The following is a 17,255-nucleotide window of genomic DNA, read 5'->3' as shown; positions in this document are numbered from 1 at the left end:
TCTTCCAATCCGTAATCCGAATCAATAAGTTTTTTTCAAGAATATCGTAGATCTCATATTCTAACCTCTCTAGCTCTAGCGCCTTAGTTATTATAACTTGGTTCTCTTATGCATGCTTTTACTCGGAGATTATCTGATAAGACAATCCTAATCCTTAGCATAAGGATCCAAGTTTTTGTTAGAACAAGAATCCTTGAATAAAAAAAAAACGTTGAATCAAAAAAATTAATACCTCCTTACACAAATTTGGATCAACTAAGAGATAAAGACTAAAATTAGATTATCACTTACGATCAAAGATCTTGAAGCAAGATTTGGAACCTTATTCTAAATCGAGTCACTTCTTAATAGAACTTGATTAAGGCTAGATTGAATAGATCCGATACAATCTAGCACAAGAATTGCTTGAAACTTGGAAATGACAAAGATGACGCACAAATTTCTAAGGGTAGAAGTCTCAATGTCATGACCCGATTTTCGAGGCTTCGAAAAACCGAATCATGACTAAAAAGACGAAAGCGAAAACAAATAAAATTGAAAAGAAAATAAAATAGAAGATAAAAATTAGATAAAATTTAAAACAAGAAAAGGAAGTAAAGGAGGTCGAAATTAAATATAAAATCAAGGTCAAATGTTACAAATTGAAAATACAAATATACAAGAAAATACAAAGACTCCAAATGTAAAAACGGACTGAGGCTTCGGAACGACACACCTTTGTGATAATGCAGCTCTCGAACACCTCCTCAATTCGACTGGTACCTGATAAAAAAAAATAAAAAATAAAAGAGAGAAAATCGGGGTGAGTTAAAAGATATACTCAATAACCAACCTAGTTGTAGGCTCTTTTCGCATCCTTATCTATGTAGGCATCCACGGTCTTATCTTTGGGTTCTAGTGAGTGCAAATCAAGCTACAACTCTCTTTTCTGTATCTTAGGAGGCTTGTCCATCTTATGCACTGGAATGCTTAGTGTCTTAAGGTGAGGCGCGCCCTCTCAAGTAAATTTGAGGGGATCGTATGGCTGGATCTGAATAAGTAACTCTGTCTGAACATCATCTGTGGAGGTTAACTAACAACCTTCCCACGGGACCATACATCCACTAAAATCGGGGGTTGTGATCTCTTGTGTGTCGGTCAGCTACTAAGTCATCCTACGTGGTTTCACGTTCTCCTGCTTAGGGATGGGTTTCTGGCCCAGGAGTCCTATTTAGAAGACCCCTTAGCTATCACACTTCCTTGTCCGGAGCTGCCTAGCTCAAAGGTCTTAGTACCAGAGTTCTGTCTCGAATGTACAGTATCGGAGCAGAGAGGAAAGTGGAGTTTTTGGTGACACTATTCACACTGCTCAACTCTAGCAAGCTACCTACAGTTACCGTGGTGTCCAACTATAGTCTTTCTAGGGCGGACTGAGGTGGCTTATATATGGATTCATTCATCTCTAAGATTCTCGTACAAGGTCTCACAAATCTATCATGATTTGAAATATTGGGTCGGGTCCGTGGGCACTCGCCTCGGGGTCCTAAATGCACGGTATTTTTGAGGTATCCCCATTCTAGGATTTTCTCTAGCCTACTTAATCTCAAGCGCCCTAGTCTAGGCTCGTAGTTTCTTCCTATTCAGCAAGAAAGATAACACAAAGCAATCATTCACTGGAGTTAACATGCAACAATTCATGCATTATTAACAAACATACTCAACGGGAAGATAATGTCCATCTTCACCTGGAGCGCAGATTTCACAAGTTTCCCTTCCTCCTCATGCATACATACATTATCACAATCTCAATCTAAACAGATACATAATCGTTCATATCTAGATTCCATTGATTTTCTTGATTATTTTATTTCCATGATTCCATACTCATATGCTAGGTTTGGCTAGCTAAGTTTATCGGTATGGTAGCATGCATGCTTATTCCAAGCGGTTCCTACAAGTACTGCTCGTGGGAATCCAAATGGCTACATACATGGTTGACACGTGCCTTCCCAAGCTCGAGTTTCCTGACGGGGAGGGTTCTAAAAATTTTGAAATTTCCTTGACAGGTCCTATTTCACATAATAATAGGGTAGTATCGTAATCGGGGTGAAAAACAAGCGAACAGAGGCCGAACGGAAAGAAAAATGATAACTCACGCGCCTACATGCGCATCACACGCGCTCTGGAGGGTCCCTACGTGCAACTTCGATGCGCGACTTTCCACACAATTGGTTCGTGCGTTCCCGGGTCATGTGTAGAGTGTCAATTCGGACTCGGGTCGTCCTCAATCCGCGTGCCTGACGTGTGTCGCCTAGCGCGTAGGGCACGCCTCACCAGCTGGAATGCGCCATGTGTCTAACATCGATTCTGTTGCGCTCCTCCGTACGCCGACCGATGCGTGGTGGCGTTCCTTCCCTCTCCTGCGTGTGTTTCAATTTCTAGATCGTTAGGTGTTTTTGCGTTTTCGATCTATTTTCTTCGAATTTTTTTATCTTCCAATTCGTAATCCGAATCAACAAGTTTTCTTCACAAATATCGTAGATCTCATATTCTACTTCTTTAATATATATTTCCTATATTTTTTCGATAATCACAGATCTTATTATTCGAGTTCGAATTTGGTGAAAAATATGAGTTCTTACCAAAAATCACGTTTTCTTGAAACTCCGATTCGAACGCAAATCTTGGCCACTTTCACTCCAAAACTTGAGAAGATCACACTGCTGAAGGTAAAAGTCCAAGAATCAACATAAAAACGCAGCTAACACACGAAAACCTCGATAAACATCTCAATCTAGACATTCGCGGACTAACCTTAAGTTCTTGAACGTTTTTGAAGAAGGAAGGTGCGATTCGTGAGAGCACCTTGCTTTGGACTGCTAATGGTTTAGGTTGAGAATTCTCAGATCTTCGGCGTCGGTTTTAGATCAAATCTTCTCCTCTTGCCTCAAAACACTAACCTCTTTTCTTTCTTCTTTCTCCTCTCTTATTTCCCCTCTCTCTTTCTCATCATGAGCTAACCAATTTGACCCCTCAAGTATTTTCTTCAACATATCTTAAAATTTTAGCTTCTAACACCTTCAACAAAGTTCCATAATTTTGAACTTAAAAGAAAAAAAAATTGAGATATTAATCCTCGTTGAATGTGTGTTAGACTTTCATGCGGAAGACACCATTGTCACTTTCATGCTGAAGACACCATTGTCATTCATGAGGACTCTGGAAACCAAACTAGCTAGGTCCCCAAGGAATTGTGGGGATTGAAAGTAGAACCGTGTTATGTAATGAATTTTCAAAAGTACAACCCATCATCAAAGATGATGGGGAAAGTTAACCTAGTAATAGTTGAGGCATGGTTGGCAGCTATAAAGATGACCTTCCAATATATTAACTGCCCGAATGAGTACCAAGTGCACTATGCCATGTATAAGCTGAAAGACAAGACACATTTCTGGTAAAAGAGCGTGAAAAAGACGCTTAGTCCTAATGTTGGGCAAATGATGTTAAAAAGTGTTCTTCCTAAGTGCTACATTATAGTGGCAAGATATAAGAACTAGATTGGTTTTCTAGAACTGAAGCATGGAGATGGAGAGGGAACCATCGAAGTATATGACATGGAGGTTTTCTCTAATGATTCTGGACCATTGCGTATTGTTATCTTGATGGATATGGACAAGCATAAGGTTAAGCAAACAAATTGTGCAAGCACCCTCAAAATAGAGGAGGAGGTCGAACAAGATTTCCTAACTATAGGTGCAAGCACAAGGTTGAGTTCTTAGAGAACTTCACGTACTTGAGGGTTAGCTTAAGGAGTACCATGAGAGTTATTACTCTACTAAAGGCAAGGAAGCTGATTATTTACGATGCATGGACATTTTTAGCAAGTGTGACAGATGTTAGTGATATAGAGAAAATAGTATCCACGATACCGATGGATAAGAAACTCGAGCATTTATTTCCAATGGAGTTTGCTTATAATAACAACTACCAAACGATCATCTAGATGATACTCTTTGAGGAGGGTCGTCCTAGGACAGCAGTTTTAAGTATAGGAGTTTGTGGTCATTTTAAATTTGTATCTCTTTCTCTTGTCCCGTCTTTAATAAACTTTGAATAACACTCAACTTGTATATGGTTATCAGTTTTAAATGTAACATTAGTTTGATTTTAAATTACACAAAATTTTATACCCATCAATTTGAAAGCCTTGAGATTTAAGTTGTGAAAACCATTTTGACAATTATTCCGATAAAAGATAGTGTTCGTCATGATCCCTGATTTGAAATCTTCAAAATTGAATTGTGAAAATCGTTTTTGGAATTATTCAGATGGTGAGTTGATCGACCTTGAATGTATGGTTGATGAAAATTTTCTTTTTTCAAAATAAAATAACATAGACAAAAATAAATTTGACATTAAAAATAATGTCAATTTCTAACAAACATGATGGGTAATAAGTGTCTAGAATTTATAAACGTAACCCTTCAAATTTTTTAATAGTTTTAGTACTTTATTCTTGACATGACTAAAGTTTACGTACCATGATATGAACTCCATGTTGAGGTCTAATAGTTAAATGGGATGTCGGAGCATGCGTATAAGACGAAGAAAGCTCAAAAGAAAAGTGTTGTAGAATCATCGATAGAGCAATTTTGGCCTCAATTATGGCAAAGTTCTGTCCAATGCATATGCGAGGACCCCATCCAAACGGGAAGAACCCAGCTTGATTTTGTGTCGCTTTTGAAACTCCTTCAGCAAATCTATCCGGATTAAACTCATTTGCATCATCACCCCATATCTTTTTATCACGATGGATAAGAACAATTGGAAAACTCAGCGTCACTCCCGTTGGTAAACTCAATTTTTCAAGCTTTGTTTCGTTTTGAACGAGACGAGTAAGCAATGCTGCTGGTGGGTATAACCTCAGGACTTCGTTCAATATCATCGTAACCTAAATGTTGAGAATAAGATAAAATTTAACAAATGAAAATGAAAATACATAGAAGAGAGTGTTCCTCACAATTTTTAGGCTATTTAAACCATCAAAATCTGGTTTGTTATTTCCAAAGACTTGTAGGACCTCTTCTCTTGCTCGATCTTGCCATTTTGTGTATGAACTCAATAAAACCATAGTCCAAACTAGTAGCATTGCTGTGGTTTCTTGCCCAGCAAGATAAAAGATTTTACATTCTTCTACGATGTCTTCGATACTCATTCCGACATCGTTGTTTCCCTGCTCTCGAATTTTTTTCAAATTTGATTGTAAGAGGATGCTTAATAGATCCGTAGGCATAGCTTCACTTGCCATCATAGCCCTTTGCCTTTTGTTGATAACATCCAAGAGCAACGTATTTAATTCTTTGCTTATCTTTTTCATTCTAGTGTTTGACTTCGTTGGTACAAACCTGCACAAACGTTATAATGAGATGTTAAACGAAATTTCATAAATATTGCATGTGTGAGATCGATTGGAGAGAGGAACGAGTGTTAGCAATTGTGAGATCTCAAATTGGTTGGAGAGAGGAACGAAGCATTTTTTATAAGTGTGTGGAAACCTCTTTCTAGCAGACGTTTTAAAAACTTTGAGGGGGAAGCCTAAAACGGAAAGCCTAAAAGGGAGAGGCCAAAGAGGACAATATTTGCTAGTGGTTGGCTTGAGTGGTTATAAATGGTATCAGAGTCAGACACCAAGCAGTGTGCCAACGAAGATGCTGGGCCCTGAAGGGGGTGGATTGTGAGATCGAAGGGGGTGGATTGTTAGATTCTACATTGGTTGGAGAGAGGAACGAGTGTCAACGAGGACGCTGGGTCCAGAAAGGGGTAGATTGTGAGAGGAACGAGTGCCAGCGACGACGCTGGGTCTCGAAGGGGGTGGATTGTGAGATCCCACATTGGTTGAAGAGGGGAAAGAAACATTCTTTGTGAGTGTGAAAACCTCTCCCTAGCAGACACGGTTTAAAAATCTCGAGGAGAAGTTCAAAAGGAAAAGACTAAAAAGAACTCATATTCATGTCTAAATTGAATTGAATTGTACACGAGTTCACCTCCATCCAGATATGTAAACTGTAGATATAGATTGAACGACTAGATTGGTAAGTTCTTTTAGACGTATAAAGATCATTTTTCCTTCTTCATAGCTGCTTCCAAATGCTGTTCGAGAAATAACATCAGCTGCCAAGTTTTCCAAATGAGGCATCACATCCAACTCATAAAATCCTTCTTCTGAGACCACTTCTTCCCATTTCCTAATCATCTCAGTGCAACTCTCACATACTGCAGGCACCATGTCCTGTATATAGCAATTTAAGCATATATTACGAACAATTAGACTCATAAAAATATTGTTACTCAAAGTACAATATAGAAGCAACTTCTAAATGTACGTTTAAACGAATCTAACATTATTAGTTGGATAGTCGTGTAACAGCTCAATCTCACCGCTAGCAGATATTGTCCTCTTTAAGCTTTCCCTTTTGGGTTTCCCGTCAAGATTTTTAGAACATGTCTTGCTAAGGAGAGGTTTCTATACCCTTATAAAAAAATGTTTCATTTTCCTCCCCAACCTATGTGGGATCTCACAAGCAAATGTGTTTACAAGGGGACAAAAACCTCTCCTTAGTAGACACGTTTTAAAAACATTGAGGGAAAGCCCGAAAGGAAAAGCCCAAAAAAGACAATATTTACTGCTAGTGGTGGATTTGGGCTGTTACAAACAGTATTAGAGCAAGACACCGGGCAGTGTGCCAGCAAGGACGCTGGGCCTCGAAAGGAGGTGAATTGTGAGATCCCACATCGATTGTCGAGAAGAACGAGTGTCAGCGAGAACGCTAGGTCACATAAGAGGTGGATTGTGAGATTCCACGTTGGTTGGAGAAGGGAATGAAGTATTCTTTATAAGAGTTTGGAAACCTCTCCCTATCAGATACGTTTTAAAATCGTAAGGCCAACAACGATATGTAACGGGCCAAAACGGACAATATCTACTCACGGTGAGCTTGAGCTGTTACAAATCGTATTGAAAGCAACAAGTATAAAAAATTAAACTTATAAATACTAATTATGAGTTTATTTATTCAAGTCAAGTTTTGATATCTAATTACAAGAAGAAAGCATACCTTCAAGTGTTTGAAATGAAAGGCTGGATTCATTATCTTTCTATGCTTAACCCATTTGGGTCCTTCATGAGTAGTAAGTCCATCGAAAAGCAACCTTGCAAGAGGGTTGATAGTCGGCTTTTGAATATCATGCATTAAAGAAAGTGCAGCTTTGAGTTGATCAGGGTCCATGATGTGCACTCTTGGATATGGTCCAACCCACATGAACGAATTCTTTCCTGCATTTAATTAAACACTTAGAGAATAATTAAACACCTAAATTGGATAAAAACAAACAAACACGACATACCATATTTGTGGATGGTATGATTTATGGAGGGGATGACACGTGGAGCAATATCATGGGAGAAGTTCATGGGGCTGGATATGGCCTGCTCCCTCATGGTGGCTATGTCCTTCATGTCGCCGGTGAGAAGCCGGTAAGGATTCCCGGCGAAGCCTTGCTTTCTGAGGCACCTCTCAAGCTTCTTGGGCCTCAGCCAAATCCAGTTCAAAAATCTCCATCCCCATACGGCTAAACACACCACAGCCACCGCCCAAATGGAAACCCTAATACTCCCCAATATCTCCATCTAAATAAAGACAGATTTCTCAATTTCGTGCTTAGCGATGGAAGGAAGGAGGACTTATGTTTGCTAATTTATAACCAAACAAAAGCGCATGCAAACAAATTTGATTCGTGAAATTACAACTTTATCCAATTAAGTCGAGTTTAATATCGTTCGTGTCTAGCCATGAGCTTGCTTGCTAACGAAACTAGTTGTAATGGCTCAGGCCCACCGCTAGTAGATATTGTCTACTTTGGGCGTTCCTTTTTGGGCTTCCCCACGTGTCTACTAAGGAGAGGTTTCTAGCTTTCTCTTTCGGGTTTCCCCTCAAGGTTTTTAAAACGCGTCTGCTAGAGAGGTTTTCACATCCTTATAAAGGGTGTTTCGTTCTCCACCCCAACCGGTGTGGGATCTCACAATCCACCCCCCCCCTTTGGGCTCCAGCGTCCTCGCTGACATTTGTTCCTTTGTCCAATCGATGTGGGACCCCTACCAAACCACACCCCTTCGGGGCCAGCGTCATTACTGACACACCGTCTCATGTCTACCCCCTTCGGAGCTCAGCCTTCTTACTAACACATCACCCGGTGTCTAGCTTTGATACAATTTGTAATGATTTAGACCCACCGCTAGCAGATATTATCCTTTTTGGGGTTTCCCTTTCGCACTTCCCTACAAAGTTCTTAAAATGCGTCTATTAGGGAGTGGTTTCCACACGCTTACAAAACGTGTTTAGTTCTCCACCTCAACCAATATGAGATCTCACACTAGTCATATATAGCGTGATCACGTTCTGGGTAAGAGGTGACGTTTTTTATCGAACATAATCTATTAAATTTTAACTTTTTTTTTAGGAATAATTATTTCTCAATTTTTCAATTTCGGGTAAAAGATATATTTTAGTATTAATTTTTTTGGACATAATTTTAAACATTTAATGAGGCTATAATGGAACCAATTCCAAATCCAGTTAGAACAGCTTGCGTGAACATCTTTTGTAGGAATTCAATTACATATTAGATTTAGGTATTTTGTTTGGTGGTTGTGATCACCTTATCAAATAGATTTAGAAAGAAGATAAGGATAAAAGTCTTCGTGGCCTATTTTGATTGTGAACTATGTGGTTGTGGTCTATTACTATATTTTTTATTTCTTTTCGTACTTTATTCATCCTATTATGTCATGTTATGCTATACTATCTTCGATTTTATTTTCCATTTTTATGTAATAGGTTAAGGATATAAAAATAATAAATAAATAATTGTGTAAGAAATTTTCGACGAGTTGGAGGAGCTGCTATGACCCCAACTAATCACCCACTCTCCATTTGATTCCCACGACGCCTATTTAAAATTGCAACAACCTAGTACTTCTCCTCCATTTCCAAGAGAGAAGATGTTGTAAACCTCCTTTCGAATCTTGTCTGCGCATAGTCAAGCCTAGACTTCGAGTTGCAAATTAGTATCATTGCAGTTGGTGGAACGATTATCAATGTCAAGAATCCAAGACGGTAAGCCTTGCCTTGTTCATTTTCTCTTTCTTTGTGTGGTCGGGTTGGAATTTTAGGGAAGGGGATACAGATTTTTCATGATTGTTGTACTATGTAGGAACCATCGTCATTATGAGTCAGGGGAGGAGGTAATCGGAACCAAACGACGTATACACTATGAGTGTATTTCCATTTGAGAAAGAGACCGGAAACAATTTGAAAAAAGGTAAAGAAAAAAAAAACAAGGAAAACCAATTTCTAACCGTCAAATAGAGAAAAAGAAACCCATAAGTACTCAAACGCACAACCCACAAGCTCTTTACGCCTCAAACCCAACTCGTGGCCCAGAATTCCTACTGTAGCTAATCCGACACATAGTGGCAAGGGAAGTGTAACAACCGGAAAAATAAAATAAAATAATAATAATAAGAATAATAATAAGAATAATAATAAATAAAAATTAAAAGAAGAAAAACATTTGGTAACGATCTCTTCAATTCTCACCACTCCTTTCCTAAAAATAAATCTGGCAACAAATCAGAAATTCATTTGCTGTAAAAACAACGGCAGATTTAACCAGAATTTCTTCCTTTCTACTAAAACAAATAGAAAAAAGAAAAAAAGAAAAAAAAAGGTTTAAGCAGATTTAGTTGGCGGACGAGATATGTCATTTGAAGAGGTTAGTAGTCCTATGTTAAATCTTCCTTTTATTTTATTAAATAATATTAATTTGGTTACAATTATTTAGTTTTGAATTAGAGATAAAATGAAAAGAATTCTGTATGAGTTTAGGAAATCACAACCAATTATATTTTAGATCTACTAAATTAAAAGGCTAAGAATATAATTGTTAACTAAATCAGAAGGAAGACAAAGGAAATAAGAAAAAATGAAATAGAGATAAAAATCCACAACACTGTTACTAAAAAGAAAAATAATAATAGAAATCCAGAACACTGTTAACGGAAAAGAAAAATAATAATAAAAATAAAAAGGGAAAATTTGGAAGTAGGAATAGATTAACAAAATTGAATATTACCTTCTTAAAAATAATTACAGCAGAAGAGAGGAAAGATTTGTGTAACACAATTTAAAAATAAAACAGGAAATATTAGAGGGCATGGAACTCCCCTCAATTTTGTCTAACAATTTTGTCTAACGGTAAATATCAGAATTTTAACCATGTAAAGAAGAGAAATAATTTTATAGAGTTCAAACTTGAAACTGATGTCATGGGCTCACGTAGGTTGACTTGGATTTCAAAGGACGGAATCGAACTTTCATTATGGATATATTCGTGACAACGACTTAAGCTAGCCAGGTAAGTGACCTTACTATCGGCATGGTTATATTTGATGTTGACACGTGCCCTGTGGTTCTGCACGTGTCATATATGTTGATATGTGTGAATTGTCTGTGGATCGATATGCTTCCTATATGTTATGCTATGTTATTATATGTGGTTTGTATGATAATAATTATAGTACGATGTGCTCAAGGATATGTTTGAGATAGGATACGAGAAGGATGCACAAAACGAAATGTAACGATAGAAGTAAGATACGTTCATGAAACGTTAAGGTTAGGTTACATACCGGAGTGCTATGGATAGGAGAGATTAATGAAAGAATACGGTTAGGTTATGGGTAGAAAGGGATAGGTTTGTGTTAGGTTGATAGAACGATAGCGTTAGGGTACGTTCTTATGACGATATGACTAAGGTACGTTACATAATGATACGACTGTGATAGGTATAAGAATGTTAAGGCTATGGTAAGTTAGAGAACGATATGACTATGAAGTGTTTACGTTATGACTTATTTATGATATGATGCATTGTATGCTAGATTATTATGCTTAAGTACGTAGTTATGTGAACGTGAATGTATGTTTTTAGTCTGACGTGATGTGTAATGCATGTGACGATGTGTGGTCCTTTAACGATTATGGCTTGTTTGTATGAATATTTGAATGTAACTGCATGAATTGTATAACATGAAATACGGTAAATTGCATGAAACATAACCCCGTTAGGAATATGTATGATATGTAAAGAAATGAGAATGAGAATGACATGTAAGCATGAAAACGTGACAGGAGGTTATGTTCATTAATGATAACTGTAGGACTAGTGGGACCTCATGCATATTGTGTGCTCATGCATTTGGGGGATACCCCTATCCCATCACGAGGGTACGGACGCGTACATCCAATGGCAGGACAACGATCGTTATGCTTTGCATAGCGCTGCCGTGACGGTTCTAGTTTTAACGGGTCCCGGTATAAGGGCTCCCAGAGCATGCCCACCGGCTAGGGACAGTGGCCCAGCGGTGTGCGAACTAGCTGGTGAGCCATAGTCGCATGTATGGGCTGCGTGTAGAGTATATGGTACACGTCCACGATTACCTGTTAGGATTACACTGTAGGGAAAATGAAACGAAATGAAACGAAACAAAACAAAAGATAGGTCCCATCATTTCATTGCATGTGATTGTTGCATAACCCCGATAGGGGGTCACTTACTGAGTATTCTAGAAAGACTCAAGCCTCGTGCTACTTCACTTTTTCAGGTTAAGGCAAGGCACTCCTATACGGTTGACAACGACATCGCAACTCGAGACCATGGCGCATGTATAGGGTAGTGGTATTTATTTTCTTAGTCTTAGGCTAGAATAGGATGTTTTTTAAAAAACTACTATTCATTTTATTTAGTCTTTTTTTTTTTCGTGTCGTTTTAAAGATGTTTTCGAAACACGTAAGTCCATGGCTGTGTTTTAAGTTAAAGGTTATGTTTTATGGAATTTAAATGAAGTCTTCCGCATTCAATGTTTATGGTATGTATACAGTAGCGACCTTAAATTAAGTAGAAAATTTTTGGTCGTTATAGGAAGAGACGCACCCCCAAACGAGGGAGACTTTATGGACCTTTGGGAGGTACCAGTTAACACCCTAGGTAGAACACCATGTAGTCTCATAAGGAAATGCTCGAGGTAGCGCCTCAAGGAGGGTCACAAGTCATTCACAACATGACATAATGGACTACAATGGTTTGATTACAGGGAGTTGAATAAGAGAACGGTGAAAACAAGTATCCCCTCCCGTGCATTGAGAACTTACTCGATCAGCTCGAGGAGGAAACAGTGTTTTAAAAAATTGACCTTCGATCAGGTTATCACCAGATCAAGATAAAAAATGAGAACATACCAAAAAAAGCTTTTAGAACAAGGGTATGATAATTACGAGTTCGTGGTAATATCATTTGAACTCACTAACCCATACTGATATGGATACTCAATCTGTCTACGAAAGTCAGCTTAATGTCATTAGAATTGCTTTCCAAATAGACAAGGAATTATAAGAGCAGATTTCATGTCAACTGCCTACTCTTCAAAGAGAAATGCCTCCTTTCAAACCTACAAAGAAGCTGAACGAAATGAAATGCCTCCTTTCAAACCTACAAAGAAGCTGAGCGAAATGAATTGAGATCTCACTGGTATTCTCATATGGAAGCCATATAAGAAAATATACCTTTCTTTGAATGGTTTGAAGAAAATATTTTGCAAGTATGTACGTTGACCTAGAGGAACTGGAAGACCACCAGAAGAGGTGAGGTATATTTAAAACATTCTCTGTTAGAAGAAGTTGAATTTGACAACTACTGCGGAGAAAAGGTCAAAACCAGTCCCTTCAAAAATATTCTCGAAGGGCTGGAAAAGGGTAATCCAACTCTAAAGGATATCAAGAATATCTAGCATCAAAACAATTACTCAAATAAGATTTTATCCACGATTGCTACACAACTCGAGAGCATCGAAGGAAAAATCTCGAAGAAATCTGGTACCCAACAAGAAAGCGCGAGCAGCTCTGTACCAAAGATCGATGAGTCAATACCAATACTCAGATCGACAAATCTTGATATGTTTACTAGAAGAGTTTCAAAAGAGGAGGCTGTAATGGCCAAGAGAGAAGAAAAATTGGATAAAATTTTAAATCCAATGGTAACAATTTCAGAACCATCCATCAACGTCGTCAACAATTATGATATGATCAAAGAATCCGAAGATGAGATCAGAAATAAGGTAGAAGAACCCTTGAACAATCAAATTGCAAGGATTTTCAGAAGAAGCCAAAACAATACCAGCAATCAGAGAAACTGGTATCATCAACCGTTCTTTCCGGATATTCAATTCGAAGAAAAAAATATTAAAGACTCAAGCTCATTATGATGGTCTAACAGTCTACGAATGGAATATCGATGGACTATTAGATTATCTGATAAGGAATGTTGTCAACGAAATGATGATGGTCGCTAGTACTTATAAAATATAGGGCCATAAATCCAAACATCAAATTGCTCAAGTCCTAGGAACAGGATTTACCGGGCAACTCAAAGACTGGTGGGATAAATATCTTGATGAAGCAACTTGTCAACAAATATTAAACCACTATGTTATTAGACGAACTACTCAAATCATTAAAGATGAAGGTCCATCAACCAGGACCGAGGTACAACATGAAAGGGTAGAAGACGCTGTCAATACCCTTATCTATACCCTCGTAGAATTCTTCGTAGGCGACCCATTGAAATACCAGGAGCCATCCGTCGGAATACTCATGAACCTAAAGTGCCCAACCTTAGGCGATTTTAGGTGGTACAAAGACATGTATTTCAGCAAAGTCTTCATTAGGACAAACAGTTCGTTGGAATTCTAGAAGGAGAATTTTGTCAATGGACTGCCAAAACACTTCTCTAGGAGGATCAAAGACGATCTCAAGACAAAGTATAATGGAACAATTCCAGGGCAGACTTTGTCATATGGATCCATAGCGTCTTTCATCATAGAAGAAGGGCCCAAACTTTGCAATGAGTCAAAGATTCAAAACAAGCTTAATTCCTCAATATCAAATAGGAAAGAGCTCGGAAGATTTTATGATCCATATGGATGCAAGGGGATAGAAGCCCCCTCGACCTCCAGAAGAAAGAATGTCAAAATGTATCCTAAAGCATACAAATCGTAGGCCCAGAGAAAAGTATCAGAGTAAATCCATGCAATCTCAAAAGTCAGCGTATTCAAAGAAAAGGTATGCTTCTACCAAAATAGACAAAGGCAAAAGAAAGCAAACTTGCTTTAAATGTTGGGAAGAAGGACACTATGTCAATAAGTGTCCGATCAAAGGAAAGATCAATGAATTAGATATTGATCAAGAGCGGAAAGATGAGCCACTACAATTAGTTCTAACTAATTCAGAACAATCGAGTAAGGGAGAAATCCTTGAACTTCAGGAAGAATCAGATTCATATTCTAGCACAGAATATGAATTAAAACAAGAAGGAAGAAGGACATGTGAGCGGACGTTTTTCATTCTTCACCCGGTCCAACGTAGCGTTTCAAAAGTCAAAGTCCACCTAACTGGTTACCTTTATTAACGCGCTAAAACAGGCCTCTCTATATGTAACAGCCAAAAAAAAAGAAACAAATAAAAATAATTATAATAAGGTAGTTAAAATATTAATAATAAATAAATAAATAAAAACAACATTTCCCCACCTCTCTCCACTAACCTCTCATCCCTTCCCACAATTGTCTCTCCTCAACCTATCCTCACGCCAGAAAGTAACAGTTATTGCNGTCCCTTCAAAAATATTCTCGAAGGGCTGGAAAAGGGTAATCCAACTCTAAAGGATATCAAGAATATCTAGCATCAAAACAATTACTCAAATAAGATTTTATCCACGATTGCTACACAACTCGAGAGCATCGAAGGAAAAATCTCGAAGAAATCTGGTACCCAACAAGAAAGCGCGAGCAGCTCTGTACCAAAGATCGATGAGTCAATACCAATACTCAGATCGACAAATCTTGATATGTTTACTAGAAGAGTTTCAAAAGAGGAGGCTGTAATGGCCAAGAGAGAAGAAAAATTGGATAAAATTTTAAATCCAATGGTAACAATTTCAGAACCATCCATCAACGTCGTCAACAATTATGATATGATCAAAGAATCCGAAGATGAGATCAGAAATAAGGTAGAAGAACCCTTGAACAATCAAATTGCAAGGATTTTCAGAAGAAGCCAAAACAATACCAGCAATCAGAGAAACTGGTATCATCAACCGTTCTTTCCGGATATTCAATTCGAAGAAAAAAATATTAAAGACTCAAGCTCATTATGATGGTCTAACAGTCTACGAATGGAATATCGATGGACTATTAGATTATCTGATAAGGAATGTTGTCAACGAAATGATGATGGTCGCTAGTACTTATAAAATATAGGGCCATAAATCCAAACATCAAATTGCTCAAGTCCTAGGAACAGGATTTACCGGGCAACTCAAAGACTGGTGGGATAAATATCTTGATGAAGCAACTTGTCAACAAATATTAAACCACTATGTTATTAGACGAACTACTCAAATCATTAAAGATGAAGGTCCATCAACCAGGACCGAGGTACAACATGAAAGGGTAGAAGACGCTGTCAATACCCTTATCTATACCCTCGTAGAATTCTTCGTAGGCGACCCATTGAAATACCAGGAGCCATCCGTCGGAATACTCATGAACCTAAAGTGCCCAACCTTAGGCGATTTTAGGTGGTACAAAGACATGTATTTCAGCAAAGTCTTCATTAGGACAAACAGTTCGTTGGAATTCTAGAAGGAGAATTTTGTCAATGGACTGCCAAAACACTTCTCTAGGAGGATCAAAGACGATCTCAAGACAAAGTATAATGGAACAATTCCAGGGCAGACTTTGTCATATGGATCCATAGCGTCTTTCATCATAGAAGAAGGGCCCAAACTTTGCAATGAGTCAAAGATTCAAAACAAGCTTAATTCCTCAATATCAAATAGGAAAGAGCTCGGAAGATTTTATGATCCATATGGATGCAAGGGGATAGAAGCCCCCTCGACCTCCAGAAGAAAGAATGTCAAAATGTATCCTAAAGCATACAAATCGTAGGCCCAGAGAAAAGTATCAGAGTAAATCCATGCAATCTCAAAAGTCAGCGTATTCAAAGAAAAGGTATGCTTCTACCAAAATAGACAAAGGCAAAAGAAAGCAAACTTGCTTTAAATGTTGGGAAGAAGGACACTATGTCAATAAGTGTCCGATCAAAGGAAAGATCAATGAATTAGATATTGATCAAGAGCGGAAAGATGAGCCACTACAATTAGTTCTAACTAATTCAGAACAATCGAGTAAGGGAGAAATCCTTGAACTTCAGGAAGAATCAGATTCATATTCTAGCACAGAATATGAATTAAAACAAGAAGGAAGAAGGACATGTGAGCGGACGTTTTTCATTCTTCACCCGGTCCAACGTAGCGTTTCAAAAGTCAAAGTCCACCTAACTGGTTACCTTTATTAACGCGCTAAAACAGGCCTCTCTATATGTAACAGCCAAAAAAAAAGAAACAAATAAAAATAATTATAATAAGGTAGTTAAAATATTAATAATAAATAAATAAATAAAAACAACATTTCCCCACCTCTCTCCACTAACCTCTCATCCCTTCCCACAATTGTCTCTCCTCAACCTATCCTCACGCCAGAAAGTAACAGTTATTGCAAGAAAAAAAGAAAAACAATAATTGTCAGATTTACTTGAGAAAAAAAACATTTACCCAGTTGAGGTTTGCTGAAGATTTAGGTGAAGATAGATCTGATCAATAAGGTATGTATTAAATCTTCATTTTCTTTTATCCTATTTGTTTTTAGAAATCACAACCAATTATAGTTGTTGAATTATTACTATGATCCATCTTTTAGTTAGAAATTAAATGTCAAATCATTTATACAATTGTAGTCAATCATGTCATATTAGTAATATTAGATTAAATATGAATAGATTAGAGATAGAATGGCCAAGAAAACTTTTGAATAGGAAACAGATGGAAGTAGGAAACACTGAGATTATGAAAGATTTAGAAATAGAGATCCACTGTAAATTTGGAATACATGAGAATAGAATTAAAAGGCAACAAATAAAACAAAAAAAGAGATTAGGGAATTAAAAACCACAAAGGGAAAGGTAAATACAGAGGGTAAATAGAGAGAACAGTAAAGCTCAGAATAACTAAGTTGTACCTACTTTTTATACCACAGTAACAATGAA

General features: G+C 37.6%; 1 protein-coding gene across 1 annotated transcript; it reads right to left on the bottom strand.

Annotated features, from left to right (window-relative positions):
- Positions 1-4,423: 4,423 nt before the first annotated feature.
- On the bottom strand, positions 4,424-7,726 carry LOC111779649 (cytochrome P450 CYP72A219-like). The gene is made up of 5 exons (XM_023659744.1): positions 7,384-7,726; positions 7,095-7,312; positions 6,024-6,268; positions 5,000-5,384; positions 4,424-4,930 (listed from the first exon to the last, which is right to left on the bottom strand). Exons 1-5 carry the CDS (start codon positions 7,664-7,666, stop codon positions 4,505-4,507), a joined length of 1,557 nt encoding a protein of 518 aa, XP_023515512.1. The 5' UTR covers positions 7,667-7,726; the 3' UTR covers positions 4,424-4,504.
- Positions 7,727-17,255: the final 9,529 nt, after the last annotated feature.

Source organism: Cucurbita pepo, chromosome LG18, assembly GCF_002806865.2.
Source record: "Cucurbita pepo subsp. pepo cultivar mu-cu-16 chromosome LG18, ASM280686v2, whole genome shotgun sequence".
Taxonomy (NCBI): domain Eukaryota; kingdom Viridiplantae; phylum Streptophyta; class Magnoliopsida; order Cucurbitales; family Cucurbitaceae; genus Cucurbita; species Cucurbita pepo.
Note: the sequence above shows the minus strand (reverse complement) of the source record. Positions and strands in the feature narration are given on the sequence as shown.